Source organism: Rhinoderma darwinii, chromosome 2, assembly GCF_050947455.1.
Source record: "Rhinoderma darwinii isolate aRhiDar2 chromosome 2, aRhiDar2.hap1, whole genome shotgun sequence".
NCBI classification, from domain to species: Eukaryota; Metazoa; Chordata; class Amphibia; order Anura; family Rhinodermatidae; genus Rhinoderma; species Rhinoderma darwinii.
In genome coordinates this window covers 276,286,369-276,306,094 of record NC_134688.1, presented here as the reverse complement: position 1 = coordinate 276,306,094, position 19,726 = coordinate 276,286,369, and the positions used below count along the sequence as shown (strand labels likewise).

At 43.8% G+C, this 19,726-nt stretch overlaps 1 protein-coding gene across 1 annotated transcript in view; it reads left to right on the top strand.

The window, feature by feature from the left end:
- The window catches only part of LOC142741151 (angiopoietin-2-like), an 80,948-nt gene that overhangs the window by 48,541 nt on the left and 12,681 nt on the right, over window positions 1-19,726 (top strand). Inside the window, exon 6 of the mRNA XM_075850538.1 lies at window positions 1,036-1,137. Within this exon, the coding sequence (XP_075706653.1) occupies window positions 1,036-1,137 (102 nt within the window). The remainder of the gene's footprint in view (window positions 1-1,035; window positions 1,138-19,726) is intronic.

Sequence of the window (19,726 nt, the reverse complement as noted above, 5' to 3'; positions counted from 1 at the left end):
CCCACGCACCCCAAAACAGTACCATTCAAAACTACGTCTTGTCCCGCAGAAAACAAGCCCAAAAAATCACTACATTGATGGAAAAATAAAAAAATTACGGCTCTTGGAAAGCGACGATGCAAAAGCAAATAATTTTAGTTCAAAAGTGTTTTGATTTTGCAAAAGTCGTAAAACATAAAAAAACCTCTACATATGTGGTATCTCCGTAATCGTACCGACCCATAGAATAAAGGTAACATGTTAATTACGTCGCACAGTGAACGGCGTCAATTTAAAAACGCATAGAACAATGGCGGAATTTCAGGTTTTTTTTATAATCCCACCCAAAAAGGTTAATAGAAGTTAATATAAAAATTATATGTACCCAAAAATGTAAAAAGTACAACTAATCCCGCAAAAAACAAGTCCTCATACAGCTATGTAGACGAAAAAATAAGAACGTTATAGCTCTTTGAATGCGACTATAGAAAAACGAATAAAATAGCTTGGTCATTAGGGCCTAAAATAGGCTGGTCACTAAGGGGTTAATAATACAATTTTTTTTTCATTAATAAACATTTCAATTTATTTTGAATCCCATAGTTCATACACATGTAGTTTCTATGGAATAAAAGTTCACAGGATAAATTAGTTGTAAAACGTAAAAACATCTGGAAGAAAAAAAACCTTATAAAAACAGGATCTAACCTGAATAAAAACATGAATACTGACTCAATTAAATAAAAGAAAAACAAAAAGCTACCAGTCAAATCCAAAATGTAATGTTTTGTTTATTGACATTTCTCTTAACCATCAAAGGTAATGTCTCTTACTATAGTGTTAGTTTTTCTTGGACCATTGAACTGTGTATCAATGTGGAACAGCATTTCAGACAACATCAAACACTGTTCATAAAGAAATGTATTGGTTCCAAACCATACACTCATTACAGGGCCACCCATTAAACTGACGGGGCAGTAACTCATGCATTAAAATGTTGCTGTTCTAGTACAGAATACATTTCTTTATTTTAATGTTGTATAATATGTTATTCAGGCATTTTGTGATATGGATACTAGCAGAGGAGGATGGACCGTCATTCAGCAACGGACTGATGGATCAGTGGATTTCCATCGGAATTGGAAGGAATACAAAGAAGTAAGGTGTTAACATAAAACCTGTACCGATTGTTTTTCTCATATTAGATATGATACCTCTTTCATAATTATATCCTTGTTTGTAAAAGTAAACACTAAATCACCAGACTATTTAGTTATATGACAATTTTCACAGAAGAAACCACACCCTTTGTTTATTGCAATATACGATGAAATTGCTTTAACTTGTCATCCAATAATCCAGAAAATCGGATAACAAGGCACTTGTTTCAAGTACAGAAATGGTATATAATGTAAAATTCTACAAGAAACAGGTGACTGAGCAGAACCAATAAGTGCAGATGGCAACTTTCCATTCCTTAGGGGTCAGTTAAAATTGCCAAAGTTCTATTAGGATACGTTGCTCCCATAATTTCAAAGGTAAAAATAATTAAATGACAGGTTTCCGTAAATTTTTTATTTTACCAGAATACTGTGGCAGATTAAGCTATTTTGGCCAGTGGCTACAAATAAAACAGAGACTTGATGGAACAGAGGCTAACTGATGTCAACACTTCTCTAGTGATGTCATAAAAAAAATCCTATTGAAATCTATGGGGACGTTACCTAAAACAATTTTCTGTAATAAAATGGAGATCAATAATGAAAAGAAAACCACTAGAATGGATAGAGCCTTAAATGACACTTTCATGCAGTTCAGCTGAGTGTTCATATGCAGAGGCATAACTTTAAATCTGTAACAGGTCCCCCACCTATCATGTGTCATTTATTGTACTAATGTCTTTTATTTGGTAGAGGTGCCTTTCAGGCCTCTCAGGCAACAGGGCCAGGTGCAACTTCTACCTCTTCACCCTCTATAGCTACGCTCTTGTTCGTAAGCCATATAGGCCAATCAACACATGCTCGAGCCAACACAGTTAACCCGTTAGTGACCGGCCCATCGTGTTTCTACGTCGGTCACTAACGGGCCTTATTCCGATGCCATAGACTTTTTACGTCGCGGCATCGGAATAAGTAAACAGAGCAGGGAGCTGTCAAATCTCCCTGCTCTCAGCTGCCAGAGGCAGCTGAGGGCTGGGAGCGTCCCTGCTCTGCCGGGTGAGATCGATATTAGTATTGATCCCACCCGTTTAACCCCTCAGATGCGGTGCACAATAGCATGCACCGCATCTGAGTTATTTTGGAGAGAGGGAGCTCCCTCTCTCTCCCACCGACACCCGGCGATACGATCGCCGAGTGTCTGTGTCTCCAATGGCAGCCGGGGGTCTAATAAAGGCCCCCAGGTCTGCCTGGAGTGAATGCCTGCTAGATCATGCCGCAGGCATGACCTAGCAGATGCCTGTCCGTGTTATTTATTTAACCCGCACGGTGAACGCCGTAAAAAATGTAATAAAAAACTATGGAAAAATTGCTGTTTTCTGTGAATACTGACTTTAAAAAAATGTGATAAAAAGTGATCAAAAAGTCGCATCTACTCCAAAATGGTACCAATAAAAACTACAAAAGCCCTCATACAACCGCATCGGCGAAAAAATAAAAACGTTACGGCTCTTCAAATATGGAGACACAAAAACAAATAATTTTGAAAAAAAAGCGTTTTTACTGTGTAAAAGTAGTAAAACATACAAAAACTATACACATTTGGTATCGTTGCAATCGTAACAACCCGCTGAATAAAGTTATTGTGTTATTTATATCACACGGTAAACGGCGTAGATTTAAGACGCGAAAAAGAGTGGTCGAAATTTCAGGTTTTTTTCTATTTCCCCCCAAATAAAAGTTAATCAATAAATAATATGTCCCCCAAAATGGTGCTATTATAAAATACAACTTGTCCTGCAAAAAACAAGACCTTATACAGCTATGTCGACGCAAAAATAAAAAGGTTATAGCTCTTGGAATGCGACGATGGAAAAACTTAAAAAATGGCTTGGTCATTAAGGTTTAAAATAGGCTGGTCATTAAGGGGTTAAAGGGGTGGTAAAATTGGTAAATGTTTTACATTTTTGGGTACTGTGTAAAAAATTGCTATACAGTGCCTATGCTGTAATATGGTATATTTCTGTACAGTGGGGCATGAGCTTAAAATACATTTCTATATACCGTAGTTGCACTAGTAAAATTAATCTATTTTTATTCTTTTTAAATCTCCATTGTAACAGCAGGGATTTCTGGATAAGATACACATATCACTACAGCCATGTTTGCTTAATAATCACCTTAAAATAGATATCATTAACATATACATTGCCGACAGCTGGATCTGTAATATATTAGTGAACATAGTTGCACATACCACTTCACCATGTTTGCTATAAATGGGGTCACGGGAGATTAACTGGTTCACGAAGCACATAGTAATGTGTTCGCTCATGGCTATGTTTTTGTCATTACCATAGATACTAAGAAACTTTTTACATTTGCCCATTAATTTCAACTAGTAAAATATTTAACTTTGGCAAGTTTTGAGCTGTTTAAACATTTCCGACAAAACCAAGCTGTGTCCAAATTTTTATATATGCACACATGTCAAAATTAATGGTAAGTAGCAGAATGCAGAACAAGCACATAATACAGCATGGTGACTAATATCCATATAATCTAAAACTCAGGAAGTTAATTTATTTATACACTATTTCTTTGTAAAAGTTGCAATGTGAATAGCTATTTGAGGATATATCTATGCATAGATATAGATATATATATATATATATATATATATATATATATATATATATATATTCGTCCAATAAGAGACAGCACTCCAATTTGTGATAGGAAAAAACGACTTTTTATTAGCCCCTGCCCTTTTTTCCTATCACAAATTGGAGTGCTGTCTCTTATTGGACGAATATTGAGGATCTGGGAGCAGTGATCGGGCTCCTGGGACGTGCACCCACCTATATTCCTGACTGGTGCTGCTGGATGGTGGACATTCTATATATATATATATATATATATATATATATATATATATTTATTTTTTATTTTTTTTAATTTGTTTTTAAATAGTGTATTTTAAAAAAGTGTAAATCATAGAGTTGTACATATAACCAATAAGGTTGCTGCTTTATTTTCCTGTCTACCTTTGTAAAAAAAAGAGAGATTTAATCTGCTTGGTCATTAAAGGAACAGTGTCACCACAAAAAAAAATTTCATGTCAGTTTTATGTTAGTGTTTTATTAAAAACGTTTATATTTATTTGTGTGTTTGTGTGTTACTTTTTTCTATTTTTTCACTTTTTCTTCCCTATGGGGGCTGCCATTTTTTTTTCCATTTCTGTATGTGTCGATTAACCACACATACAGACATGGAATACGGCAGCCACAGTCCCATAGGGACTGCGAACGGGGCCCGTCCCATCCACTTCTGTGTACGCCGTCTGTGTGGGAACGGCGCATGCGCCGCTCCCACACAGTCCAATTTAAAAAGGCGCGCCGTCCGGCGCCATTTTCCTGTGGACCGGAAGTCGCGGCCGGACAGTAAGATTACTACTTCCGGTCGCGGCTTCCGGACTTGTGCACTTGGACCAGCGGCAGCAGACGGAGCGGACGGGCCGGAGGGAGCCGCGGCGGCAGGAGCAGGTAAGAGATTTCTATGTATGTTCGTGTTTGTGTGTGTTTACTACTGTATGTAAACCTACTACACTGTGTGTTAGCTCAAAAAATGGCGACACACAGTGTAGGAGGTTAGACCGTTCAATCCCCTCGTTTATCCCGGCACTAGCCAGGATAAAGGAGGGGGGGATTCTCAGAGCTCACTAGAGCGAGTTTTTTTTTCCCAATTTTGCAGCAAAAAGCAATGTGGTTGCTTTACCACATGCAATGCTGCAATTTTGGGAATAGCTCCATCTAGTGACCAGCACTGGGAAATATTATAAATTAGAATCTAATTTATAATATTTCCTGACTCGTGAAAAAAATAAAAAAAATTTGAACAATGTTTAATCACCTACACACTAAATGTTTAATTAAAAAAAAAACAACATGTTTTACTGGCAACACATTCCCTTTAAAGAGGCTCTGTCACTAGATTTTGCAACCCCTATCTGGTATTGCAGCAGATAGGCTCTGCAATGTAGATTACAGTAACGTTTTTATTTTTAAAAAAGAGCATTTTTGGCCAAGTTATGACCATTTTTGTATTTATGCAAATGAGGCTTGCAAAAGTCCAAGTGGGCGTGTTTAAAGTAAAAGTCCAACTGGGCGTGTATTATGTGTGTTACATCGGGGCGTTTTTACTACTTTTACTAGCTGGGCGTTCTGACGAGAAGTATCATCCACTTCTCTTCAGAACGCCCAGCTTCTGGCAGTGCAGACACACAGCGTGTTCTCGAGAGATCACGCTGTGACGTCACTCACTTCCTGCCCCAGGTCCTGCATCGTGTCGGCCACATCGGCACCAGAGGCTACATTTGATTCTGCAGCAGCATCAGCGTTTGCAGGTAAGTAGCTACATCGACTTACCTGCAAACGCCGATGCTGCTGCAGAATCAACTGTAGCCTCTGGTGCCGATGTGTCCTCGCTCGTCCAACACGATGCAGGACCTGTGAGTGACGACACAGCGTGATCTCTCGAGAACACGCTGTGTGTCTGCACTGCCAGAAGCTGGGCGTTCTGAAGAGAAGTGGATGATACTTCTCGTCAGAACGCCCAGCTAGTAAAAGAAGTAAACACGCCCAGATGTAACACACATAATACACGCCCACTTGGACTTTTGCAAGCCTCATTTGCATAAATACAAAAATGGTCATAACTTTGCCAAAAATGCTCGTTTTAAAAAAATAAAAACGTTACTGTTATCTACATTGCAGCGCCTATCTGCTGCAATAACAGATAGAGGTTGCAAAATCTGGTGTCAGAGCCTTTTTAAGGCTTTGTCCCCATCTGCATAGTTATTTCCATTCTTATGTTCTGTCCTAGGAACAGAAAAACGTAAATAACGGAAGTGCCGAATCTGTCACATAACACCAATGGCGCCCGACATAATCCTTTGACTTTAATTAGTTCCGCCTAGTTTCCATGACGGTGTCCGTCATTTTACAGGACAAAATAGTGCTGCATGCTGCGCTATTTCTCTGGGATATTTGGCGGAATGTGCAACGGAGGCTCCATAGGCTCTGTTCAGGTGTGAACACAGCCTAAGGCTGGGTTACCTCGGGACGGATAGGCTGCATAAAAACCACGCAGCAAATCCGACCTGGAACCTGCAGTATTTTTCGGACTGAAATTCTGCTGCGTAATTAAGTACACATACTTAGGCCTTATTCACACGACAGTGATTAACGGCCGTGTGACACAACGACACAATGATGTTCTATGGGCGTATTCACACGTTAACTTTTTTAACAGCCCGTGAATAATGGCCGTCAACAAATAGGACATGTCCTATTTTTGGCCGTTTTAACGGCCTGACAGTCCCCATAGAAGTCAATGGATCCTTTTTTAACGGCTGTCAATACATGTAACAACCGTTAAAAATGGACTTGTGACATGGGGATTTGGAACTACTAGTTCCCATGCTGGCTATCGGTGACGCGACAACACACACTCACCGATGCAGCACCGACTTCTCCTGGTCTGGTCGCTAGTCTCGCGGGATCTGCGAAGGCAGCGCGATGATGTTATCACCTTCGCAGATCCCGTGAGACTAGCGACCCGACCAGGAGAAGTCGGCGCTGCATCGGTGCATATGTGTCATCACGTCGCCGCATATCCTGTGAAGACAAGAGGCCTTACCTGAAGAAGACAGCGCTGCATAGGTGAGTATGTAGGGCATTCATGTCGGGCTGTGTGGCATCTACAGAGGGCTGTGTGGCATCTACAGGGGGGCTGTGTGGCATCTACAATGAGGCTGTGTGGCATCTACAGTGAGGCTGTGTGGCATCATATACAGGGGGTCTGTGTGGCATATACAGGGAGGCTGTGAGGCATCATATACAGGGAGGTGTGTGTCATCATATACAGGGGGTCTGTGTGGCATATACCGGGAGGTGTGTGGCATCATATACGAGCAAAAGCTCGTTCATCAGCTGATCATATCGTTTGCGTAAAATATTATTGTTGTCGGCAGCACATCTCCCTGTGCAAACAGGGAGACATGCTGCCGACATGATACAAATATATGGGGACGAGCACTATTAACAAACGCTCGTCCCCATACTAGCTCCTTGTGAAAGGAGCAAATGAGCGCCGATCAACGAGCTGTCTCATTGATCGACACTCGTTGCACCGGCCAAACATGGCCAGTGTAAAAGTACCTTAACCTGAATATTTTACCCAAAAAGTGAATTACAGGCTCTATGTGTGACTTAAGAGGGAATTTACTAGATAATAATCCATTGTGATTACAGCAGCCTAGGAATGATTCAAGCCTTTTGTTGAAGTGGGAGGGAGAGTGGCAACTGAAATGTGAGCCAGCAGTATTTTAGAAACAGTGACTGCGACTGGGCTGTAAGGCCTCATGCACACCGTAGCCATGTGCACGGCCGTTATTTTCAGGTCGGCTGGGGGTGAAGTGTCAGCCGCGAGCCGCCCGCAAATCGCGACCATTATTTGCTATGAGCCTGGACAGCAGAAAGCAGCCGTAATAAGGCTTGCCCCTTCTTTCTGTGGTCCGGGCTCCGGGGTCATACACGGACGTGGAAACCACGGTCGTGTGCATGGCCCCATAGGAATGAATCGGGCCGCAATTCTCCCGTGGATTTTCGGGGGAATTGCGGCCGCAAAAGCACGTTCGTGTGCATGGGGCCTAAGTCCACTTAGACATACTGATAACCTTAGGCTGGGCACTAAACGAAAAATTAGGAATAATAGACCGAGTCTATCTAAAAGAACACCGACTATATCTAAACAAATAACAACCAATTTTTCCAATCGTGCTACAGTATGTCCTTGCACTGCCTCAAATTCCTTATCTATTCCCTCTGTGCCTGTCTCAGTATCTATGCCAAATATCATGAATACACAGATCAGCTACCAACAGTCTCACACAAATGTAAGCCTAAATGGGAGGGGACAATATGGCCAATCTCTCTACTGGTCCCCTTGCTACATTCCCTTTTTTAGGCCAACCCAGCCTACATTGGGGGACAAAACCCTAACATCAAGCACACATATATCAAGGGACGAGGAGATGCAGATATTTAATCTATCCTCTTGCCAATTGAATCCTCATCAGTTAACCCTATTGAGGAAGGGCCTTTCGTATACCCCTACACCACATTTTGACGAATTTATATGGGTAAAGGACATTAACCTATTTGCAAGGAAATTAGCCCAACACAAATATTTTAAGGGCACTATTCCTGACAGTACTTGTCAAAATCGTGTAGAATCCAATACATTGAGGGATCTGGAAAGTTTACTCTACGAGAGTGAATTTGGAGTTACTGATGTTGTGGGGCCACTCTCATCCTTACGCCCAAAGTTGAAGCTCACTCCTCCCTTCTCTCAATATAGTCATATTGACACTTTTGTTAGGATGGTCTGTAATGATCTCAAGAGTTTGAAGGGTAATAAATCTAAGATTTTTGGCAACCTCAGTGAGAATGAGAGACTGGCACTGGATGATCTGTGCAAAAGTGATAATTTGGTCCTTAAGCCCTCTGACAAGGGGGTAATATAGTGATTATGGACCGTCCTGACTATGTCAGCATGGTCCACAAATTACTTGATGACAACACCACCTACGTCACCCTGGGAGGCAACCCTACGGCTAGCTATCTATTAGAACTGTACAATCTCCTTAATGCTGATAAGAGTGATAATCTAATTACCACTGATGAATTCAAATGTCTCTACAATTCCACTCCTACTCTGGCGACCTTTTACGCATTGCCAAAGTTTCACAAAGCAATTTTCCCCCTCCCTGGAAGACCCATTGTGTCAGGCAATGACAACCTGACACAGGGAATCAGTCTCTATGTAAATGAAATATTGTCACCTTTCGTTTCCTCCTTATCCTCATACCTTAAGGACACCAAGCACACCGTCACCAGGATCCATGAGATCAATGTAACTTCTACTACCATGATAGCGAATATAGACGTGGAGTCATTATACTCTAATATTCAGCACGATTTGGGACTCACTGCCGTCAAATATTTTTTGAGCACCAAAGGCACCCAATTCCAACGACATAATGATTTTGTGCTATCTCTTACGTTTTTTACTTACACACAATTATTTCATTTTTGATAAAACCTATTATCACCAAATTAAGGGCACGGCCATGGGCACTGTTTGTGCACCCACTTATGCAAATCTTTTTTTAGGGTGGTGGGAAGACACTATGTTTTTTTCTGATGATTTAATTTTTTTCACCTCACATATCTCCTTCTGGGGTAGATATATAGATGACATCCTCATCCTTTGGGATGGGGATGTCAATACCTTCACTGACGTCATGTCTATACTCAATACTAACTCTATTGGCATGAGGTTCACTTACGAGATACACGATCATGCTATCAATTTCCTTGACCTCAAGATCTCTTTGGATCCTGGTGGCGGTGTCCAAACTGACATCTTCCGGAAGGCCACTGCCACAAACAACTATTTACACTGGGAAAGTCACCACCCCCCAGCCCTTAAGAAAGGGATACCGATAGGCCAGTATTTAAGAGCTAAACGGAATTGCTCTAATGAAATATCTTTCCAACTGGAATGTGACAGACTCTATCACAAGTTCAGAGCACGAGGATACCCAAAAAAATGGCTACACAGGGCCTATGCAAGGGCGAGGGCATCCCAGGGAACTGACCTGTTATCTAACAAGGGAACCAAATCTACCAAGACCGGATCATCCAGTGCCATTCGCTGTATAGGCACTTTTGACATATGCTCCCCTCAGGTTGCTCAAAATGTACAGAAACATTTGGCTATACTCACTGCTGATTCTGATCTGAAAGATGCTGTCTCCGTCAACCCTAGTATTACCTATCGCAGGGGAAGGAATCTACGTGACCTTTTGGTACACAGTCATTATTCAACTCCACTCAGTACTCCATCTACGTGGCTGAGATCTTCAGTCAAGGGCTCTCACCCTTGTGGGAGATGTTCCTTCTGCCCCCTCATGTCAACTGTAAAGGAATTTACCAACCCTATTGATGGCAAAGTATATGTTATCAAACAGTTTCTCAATTGCCAGAGTAAAGGGGTTATCTATATTGCTAGATGCCCCTGTCCTAAGTTGTATGTGGGAAAAACGGTGCAGGAGTTGAGAAGACGTATATCTAAACATCTTAGCACCATCAATCATAAGGAAGATACAACCCTCTCAAGACACACCCATGAATTTCATGGGGGCAACCCAAGGTTGCTTAAGTTCTGGGGTGTCACCCAGATCAAAATGGGTCCCAGAGCCGGTAATCTTGACCGTAGACTCCTACAGGAGGAGGCACGGTGGATCTACCGCTTGAACACTATGTCCCCCTTAGGTCTGAACGAGGGTTTTACTTTCAGTGCGTTTCTCTGACTCTACGCCTTTAATTTATCAATTTTCTCATTGCTAAAATATCGCGGATACAGCAAAGCCACTGTGCCTTTTTATTTTTTACCCTTCTCCTGCTTTATACCAATCAAATCTTTACATCTTTATTTGATTATTTATATTGACCATACACATTAATATGTGAAGGTCTCTAATACTCCATCTACATCTAACTTCATGACAGTGACTATGTAACTATGGCGGCATTTGTATATATATATATATATATATATATATACGGATGATAATCACGTATCTTAATTCTTTAATCTCCAAATGGACTAGATATTCATATGAGGGGGATTTTCTTTAAAAAGTCAGTTCCTGTACATAGGCTGTATTGTTACTAACACTTACCTTACAACAAAGCGCTTATGTCATTTTCTATTCATCATTGACAGAAGTCCTATCTCTATTGTTCTTCGGCTGATGTGGAGAACCTTTTCTTCTTTTTCTAAGTTGACACATTGGATATATGCGCCTGCGCCGGTTTCCGTTGTAATGTCGATAGGAAATCTTGCTCTACTACTGCCTGCCAGCACTATTGCTGACTATTACTGGTTTCTTGGATTCCTGGTCTAAGTCGCAGAACTATGTATCTGCGCATGCGCCAGTGAATACATACATGAACACAGGACGTAATACATACACTGAGTCCCTCTTTGGAGCTCATGCGCATGCGCTCCAATTCGTCTACCATTGGCTTACCTTATCTTGTTTTTCATTTGTCGGCCTCTTTCTTCTGCACCACAGGCCTGTCTCCCTTAGCGCGATTGGCCGTTTCTCCTGACACACCTCCACCATACGTCAACTGACCTGTCCATATTAAGAGCTTCTATGTCGCCGCGCCGCCATTAGCCCCGTGTACCCCTGAGGACGCTACTTGGTAGCGAAACATGTCGGGGGGGGCTTCTAATTATATTTTAATACCTACCATTGACCGGACTCACTATTCTACTAGCCAATTTAACAATCTAATTTGCTGAACCTAGGAATACGTTCCTTACTAATACCCATTGTATGCCTGTACTCTTACAGGTAGACTACCTTCTGTCCGGTCTTGGTTAGTGAGAATTTTAAAATGTGTTTATGTGGTCTGTCTTGCTATACGTAGCCTATTAAAGTTTATTCTAATCAATTTGGTAGTTGGGAAATTGGGCTTGTCGCCTGCTGGCGATCCTCACTTCTTTTCCTGTGAATCACTGCAGAGGTGGACACAGACAACTGAGGGCACTTAAAACAACATAAATAGCACTAAAAATAAATAGAAATAAAAAATTATTTTCTCCACAACATAGCACCCCTTGTGGCCTAGGGTAGTGAAGAGGCTAATGGTAGCATCTCTTGTGATTTAGGGCAATGAATGGGTTTACATGCCTGGTGGTCTAGGACAATGATGGGGTAATGATAGCTTCCCTGGTGGGCTAAGGCAGTGTAGAGGTTAAAGAGGTATTCCCTTCTCAGACATTTAGGGCATATCCACAGGATATAAAACAAAAAACCTTGGAACAGCACTCTGTTAGCGAACAGCACTCCAGCAGCCGCCTCACGGCACGGGCAGGGTCATGGGAACCCACGTTCCTGCATCCAGGTGGAGACTCAGCAGCAAGGTGGCTAGAAGTACGGAAACTTAATTTATAGCACATCCTTGTGAATATGCTATAACGGTCTGAGATAGAAATACCCCTTTAATGATAAGATAATTATTGTGCTAGGGGACAAAAATGGTAAGTAATAAAATTATCTGACCTGGATGATGCAGTTTCTGTGGAATCTATGAGAGACCTGTGGAGATTGAGCAGGGGAAGGGGTGAGAGAATCAGGATGTTTGTTTTAAACACACCTGTGGCCAGAGTGGGCCCTTTGCCCCTAGTGGCCCTTGTGCAGCTAAAAGTGCGGGCTTGGCCGGTACCCGAGTGGTGGCATGTCCCGATTTCAACTGTATCTGCGTCCTCAAGATGCAGATACAGTTGAATCCAATGGAGGAGCAGAGAGCTGTCAGCTCCCTGTTCTACCTTTTACCATGTAATGCCAGTCGTGAGCGACATTGCGCAGTGATGTCATTGCGCCTGTCTGCACCAAGCCACTTATAGCGCAGACTGGAGGAGCATATGGTTAGGTGAGTGTTTATTTTATTATTTTTATTAGGCACAATGGGGGTATTATACTGCATGAGGACAGATGTGGGGTCATTAAACTGGGTGGGGGCACTATAGGGGCATTATACTGTGTGAAGGGATCTATGGGGGAATTATACTGTGTGGGGACAGCTGTAGGGGCATTGTACTGTGTGGGGGCATCTATGGGGGCAATATACTGTGTGAGGGCAGCTGTATGGGCATTATCCTGTGTGGAGGTAGCTATGGAAGCATTATACTAAGTGGGGGCAGCTATAGGGGCTTTATACTGTGTAAAGGTAGCTATGAGGGCACTATGCTGAGTGGGGGCACAGCTGCCCCCGCACAGGGGTATTGCACTGTGCAGGGGAAGCTATGGGGGCGTTATACTGTGTGGGGGCAGCCATATGGGCATTATTTTGTGTGGAGGCAGCTATAGAAGCATTATACTATGTGGGGCAGCTATAGGGGCATTATACTGTGTGGATGCAGCTATAGGGGCATTATAATGTGTGGGAGCAGTTTTGGGGACATTATACAGTGTGTGGGCACCTATTTGGGCAATATACTGTGTGGGGGCAGTTTTGGGGGTACTATACTTTGTGGGGGCAGCTATGGGGCATTATACATCATGGAGGCAGCTATATGGGCATTATACTGTGTTGAGGCAGTTATAGGGGCATTATACTGTGTAGGGGCAGCTTTGGGGCATTATATTGTGTGGGGGCAACTATAGGGGCATTATACTGTGTGGGGACAGCTATGAGAGCTTTATCATGTGTGGAGGCACTATAGGGGTATTATCCTATGTGGGGGCAGCTAGGGGGCATTATACAGTGTAGGAGCAGCTATGGACCATTATATTGTATGGGGCCAGTTATAGGAGCATTATACTGTGGGGGCAGTTATGGGGGCATTATACTGTGTGGGGGCACTATACTGACATTATACTGTGTGGGGGCACTGTAGGTGCATTATATTATTTGTGGAGCAGCTATAGCGGGCATTATTCTGTGTGCGGGGGGGGCACTATAGGGACATTATACTGTGTGTGGGGCAGCTATGGGAACATTATACTGTGTGGGGAAGCACTATACTGTGAATAAAAGTTACGTAAACAGCGGATCAGTTATGGAAATAGCGTAGCTCGCTATACTGTTTCCATACCACCCATTCAGTTCTATGGAAGTTTACAGAAACAGAGTAGAACAGCAAACTACGCTGTTTACGTAAGCCTGACCCTGCCGGATGCCCCTCTGCAATTGTAAGCATGCGTTGGGGGGCCCACTGGGTTGGAGCCCACTAACATGTGTTTTGTCCACTTTGTGTTAAACCCCTAGCTACACAAGTCCCCCTTGTGTTAAACCCCTAGCTACAAGTTCACAAGTGTTGTGTCATAGATTTCCAGGGTCAGTCGTTTCTGAACAAAAGAATGCCTCTTCCCTATCTAGCAATACACCTTTTAATCAGCTTGTTATGAGCACTTACTAACATACTTTGTTGTGTCCACTTTTGCTCAATACCATACTGCGGGGATCTTAACCGATCGCTGCGTGAATGCGATGCCCGGCAGGGTGCTTGTTCCTGTCACATAGGAGTCGTGGACCCACAGGGCCATACCGCCTTGGCGGTATGGCAGCTGGCCAACAGGGCGCAGGTCAGAGTCTATAGTTCATATAAGGTACCTGTGGCAGCACGGACAGTAGCAAGGCAGGCTTGGCTGGGACTAGGCAGCAGGTAGACGTCAGGCGTGGAGTAGCAGGACAGGCGTGGTATACAGGAAACACTAGGGGACCACTTGCAAGACAAACTTAGGATACGACAACAATGCTCAGGTGTGGGAGGAAGGGGCTGAGACCTTCTTATAGCCCAGGGTGCTCTGCGAGCAATCAGCTAAATCTCCCACATGCGTGCGCTCTGGCTTCTTGAGTCTGGACTGAGCTCGTGAGCGCACCCTGGTGGTCACTGTTGAACAGGACGGCCGTATGTGCAGACATCTCTGGAGAGAAGGGCTTCGACTGGATGGAAGGAGTTCGTGGTCAGCGACCAGGGACGTTACAGTTCCCTTGTCCGGAGCTGTGGCTGCCCTTTGCCAAAGTAATGCCACAGCTCCTTGCTCTGGTCTAAACGTGGTTGGGCCGCAGGACCGAATCTCGGCTAAAGGTGATGACATTAGAGGCTGGAAACCTTAAGGGGGAACTGCTCCTGAAGTTCCTTGCTTGATTCTTAGCTCTGTTGTTGAAATTCCTGGCAATTTCCTGTTGTCTTTCTTTGATTCCCTGTGTGTGACCCGGTTTTGTCTTGAGTCCTCTTGATTCGATAATTAACTGACCTCTGGCCTGACCCTGACCTTGCATTTGATATTAGTTTCTGGACCTTCCATTGCCCACCTCTTGCCGACCCAGATCCATTTCACCATGATATTGACTAAACCTGTCATTTAATCAACTGTCTATTGGGTATTGTCCTGGGAATCACCACCTGAAAATCCTACCTGCAAAGTCCATACCTCCCTGCGGACGTTAATGGTGAAAAACAGGGATTCCTTAGACTCCACACACAGGGTTAGCATGTACCAACACAATAACGGTCCCATCATTCATCTTCCTTGCTTGGTGTCAGACTGTCTGTGCGCTGGAGCGCAGCTCCATTTCTGACAAGTTCTTTAGTATCACTCAAGTCTGTCCCTCAATTTCCATCTATGCTAGCCGGGGACCTCGCCCTTGGGCCTATAGTCTAGCCCGGAGTGTTACACATAAATTGTAATGTACGGCATTGTACTGTACGTAAAGAAGTTGAGATTCGACACGTCTGTGTGCCTGTAGAACCCAATGCTTAGCTTCATCTTTCAATAGTCATTTAATACCATCTATTGCATTCAGTCCCTGTCTTTTTGTGTTATGGTTCATATTCTGAAAACATTAATGACTACTGCACTGGAACAAATCACAAGTGCAGCTGTAATGGCAGGAAGGAGGTGAAGGGAACAAGTGAGCCCTAATCTACCCACCGCCCTGTCCCTGCCTACTTGCAACGACCCACCCTAGGCGACGGGGTACAACTTGGCGGCGGTCCCTACGCTGTCTAAGTGCAAGGGAGTACAAACTGGGAACACGCAAGGGAATACAGTAGCCCACGGAACGCCGCGAGGAAACGGAGAGGTGAATGAGTAAGTCAGGATCAGGATGTAGTGGAGTATACAAACGGGAGCACGGAGCAGAAGCAAGCCAGGGGCAGAGCAACGCAGGATAAACGGAACTGAAGCAAGGCAGAAGCACGGCAGAAGCAGGCTGGAGCAAGGCAGCAGTGGGGCCAGGAATCCAAGAAGAATAACAAGCAAGGAGGAAGAGAAAACGGCAGGTATAAATGGACAGGGGGCGGAGCTAACTCTGACTGACCAGGCCGCAATAGGCTCTCCCACTCCTGAGCCTGCCACCCTGATTGGTGGGAGCAGGTGTCAGTCTCAGAGGTCAGGCCTCAGGTGTCGACTGATTAATCCTGGGAGTATACCCAGACGTAGTGCCTGGCAGATCCTTTACAGCAGCATTTGTTTTCTTGTGCTTTTACTAGAGCTTCTCCCACAATTATCCCATGTTCAGAGTATGTGAGATCACATCTATTACCCATTATGTTTATTGTTTAGTACTAAATACTCTGGTCGTATCTAAATGCTTTAACAATCACCTTCTTATACCTCCCAATGATCTGACATCAGCAGTATCTGTGTAATAAAATCTTTGAATAAGATGTCCTACTGGTGGCGCTAGAACGGTCACATTCCGAATATGCGCTGCACTTGTTGCGTGCTTTGAACTGCTACCTGCTACTATAGGGTGGACACTTGCACCTACTTTACAGTGTGAGACCTGGCATATACATGACTTCTTCCTTGGGAAGCTAAAATGTTGCACCAGTAGCAGCAAAGGCAAGTAATGGGGCATGCTTCCATTTCAGGATGTGCAGGCAAGATGGCACCGGAACCCCTGCTCTCTCTAAATCCATTACTGACTTACAATATACTTCTTTATTTCAGGAGTTAATGCCAGACATTTCTATTAAGCATTTGGAAATCAACCACATACACCATGCTATCCTTTCCTCACCTCTCTGTTCTACATCGTTGATCCGTTATAGCCTTTCCATTGATACTTTCCTGCCCGATCCCTCGGGTCTTTTTCACCTGAGGTAAGTATTTTTTTAAGCTTCTCTCCCTGTTCAAGGCTTTAACTTGCCTTATAAACATACCGAAGCACATACCAAAGAGCTTTATAAACATACCAAACGTATACCAAAGAGCTTTATAAACATACCAAAGCGTATACCAAAGAGCTTTATAAGCATAACAAACTTTCTAGCTAAAATCCTTGCTTTGTGTTTGAACACAGGTCTATGTGCGCTAATTCATAAAGATCAGGTTGGCTTTGTTCCTTGGCTTCTGACAATATTTGCAGGGTTACTCACCAGCTGCACTGCTGTCATCATAGAAACATTGAGGATATATAACTCTACCTCGTCATTAAGAAAGTGTTATACACGTTCCTTTGGACATATCTCTTCACAGTAGTAGGGCTTTAGGGCCTTCCTTCGCATTTTGTCACCTGGTTAAAAAGCACTTTAAAGTTCCCCAATGCTTTGTGCATGTATTGACCTCTGCTCCCTGCCGCCAGCATCATATACTTACCTGCTCTTCCCCCTCCTGGCCTGCACTGCTCCTCTTCTCAGAGGTCAGTGTGTTGTTGCCTCTCACACCGCTGATGCTCTGTTCAAGTGTCTGCCCACTGGACTCTCTCTCAAGCAGCCAGCACGTACCAAATGATTCCACCCAGCTTTCCTGGGTATAAAGGGTTCTCCTCTTCCTGTGCTCCTTGCCAGAGCAATTTGGTTCACCCAAGCTTGCGTTTATCTGCTATATATGTTGGAATTCCTGTGTTTGAACTCTGCCTGTATCTTTTGACCATCCTTGCCTCCTGCCTGCCTTGACCTCTTGCAAGTGACCCATGACAAAACTCTGCTGCTTGCCCTGACCTCTGGCTAACAACCTGTGATAAACCTTGTCACCTGTCCTGAACTTTTGCTATACCTGACTCCTCTTACTGTACTAGAGCTTGCCCTTAAGTTACGCTAGCCGTTACCAAGGTAGACTACTCTGGAGGCAGCGAAGTCCACATGACCTGCCTAGGTAGAGTCGTGCGTTAACCTTAGATCATCCTATCCCCCCACCCCCATTTTAGTAAAGACACGTGACACCGAGGTTGGATGTGAAATGGCCACAGCAGCCGTTTATTAATTTCACAGTTTTATAAAACAATTTAAATCCGAAACATTCGGATAACTAGTTAGGAATCCGCCATAGAATTCCTCCTAATAATTCACATGACCCAACATGGGTCAGAATCGTAAATAACAATTTAACGTTAACATTAACCCGAGCAGAGGAAGTCCTTGAAGCCCCTTCAGATGTTCCTTTTTAAGAACACACCGAATTAGCCATCTGCAAACCACCAATTACCTCCAGCCGTAAACCAGCTCGGAAGCACCGTTCACCTCTGCAGATGGCTCCAACCACTAGAAGTCCACTTCAAGGGGATAACACCCGATGAAGCCCTCAAGTGATATACCGACCACCAGAAGTCCACTTCAAGGGGATAACACCCGATGAAGCCCTCAAGTGATATACCGACCACTAGAAGTCCACTTCAAAGGGATAACACCCGATGAAGCCTTCAAGTGATATACCTTCTACCAGAAGACCACTTCAAAGGGATACCACCCGATGAAGTCTTCAACCATGTACCTTTTTTGGGGGACGCATACCCCCGATGCGACCCCCCCACCATTTTGTACTGACTGGCCTCAAGGACTCCCCCCGCCAGCTGCCATGACAACAGAACCTACTCCGGAAAAAAGAAAAACATGTTAAATAAGCACACAAATAAAACACAACGCTCATAGACGGACGTACATAAGACCTAAGGAGTAACAAAACCAAGGGCGGGAGGGTGGGAGCTTACTGTTCTTGTGTTACTCCTCCCGCTGCTTCCGGCTCAATGCCGAGAAACAGCGGGAAGCGCAGAACAGCCCCCCCCGTCCCCCTTAACTCCTCCCCGTCCCTCCTCCAGCTCCTACCAACTCTCCCTCACCTAAGTAACCCTTTCCCTACCAGGACGGTCATGTCGGCCTCCCTTAATCCCTGTGGGCTGCGTCCAGCCTCTTCTTTCCTGTGTAGGGGTTAAAGGGTGAATACCAGGGGTTACCTTAGACTCTGCTCACCAGTTTAGTCCTACGTCAAATACCTTGGTGTCAATGTGGGTTCACACCACCCTCTGCTGGCCCCGTGAGAGATTATCCCACAGACAACCTGACAGTGCGCTATGGCAGGGTCTCCTCTGACCCCGTTTCCCATTACTTGTGGTACCCATTATGGTTGTCCCCTCTCATCCTTGCTTTTTTATCATCGCCCTCAAACCCCTAGCTAGTCATCTACGTCGGGACCTTAATATTCAGGAAATAGAAGTTGCCTCAGTGGTTCATAAGCTCTGCTTGTTTGCAGATGATATCCTCTTGATCCTTACATCCCCACTCACCTCTTTGCTCAAACTTCTACGAACCTTGTCTAGGTTTGGGTCAATATCAAGTTTAGTGGTCAGTTAGGCAAAATTCAATGCCTTGAATATCTCATTGCCCAACCAAATGGTTGATCTCTTGAACTCACATTTCCGCTTCCAACTGTCACAGGATTATCTCACATATGTGGAGATTTGCTTACCAATGATATACTGTACATACCTTAATTGTGACCAACTATCCCCTGATGCTGTAATGCCTCTGCTCTGTGTTATGTCCATTATGTACATATCATGGCTGGGCCAGGTGCATATGTTGAAGATGGTTTTTCGGCCTAAGCTGCTGTACCTTTTCCACGTGCTCCCGATCCAAGTCCCTGGTCACTACCTCAGAGACTGATGAAAAAGTATGTAAAGCAGGGCGGTATTCCCAGAATTAATAGTGTCACATTATAT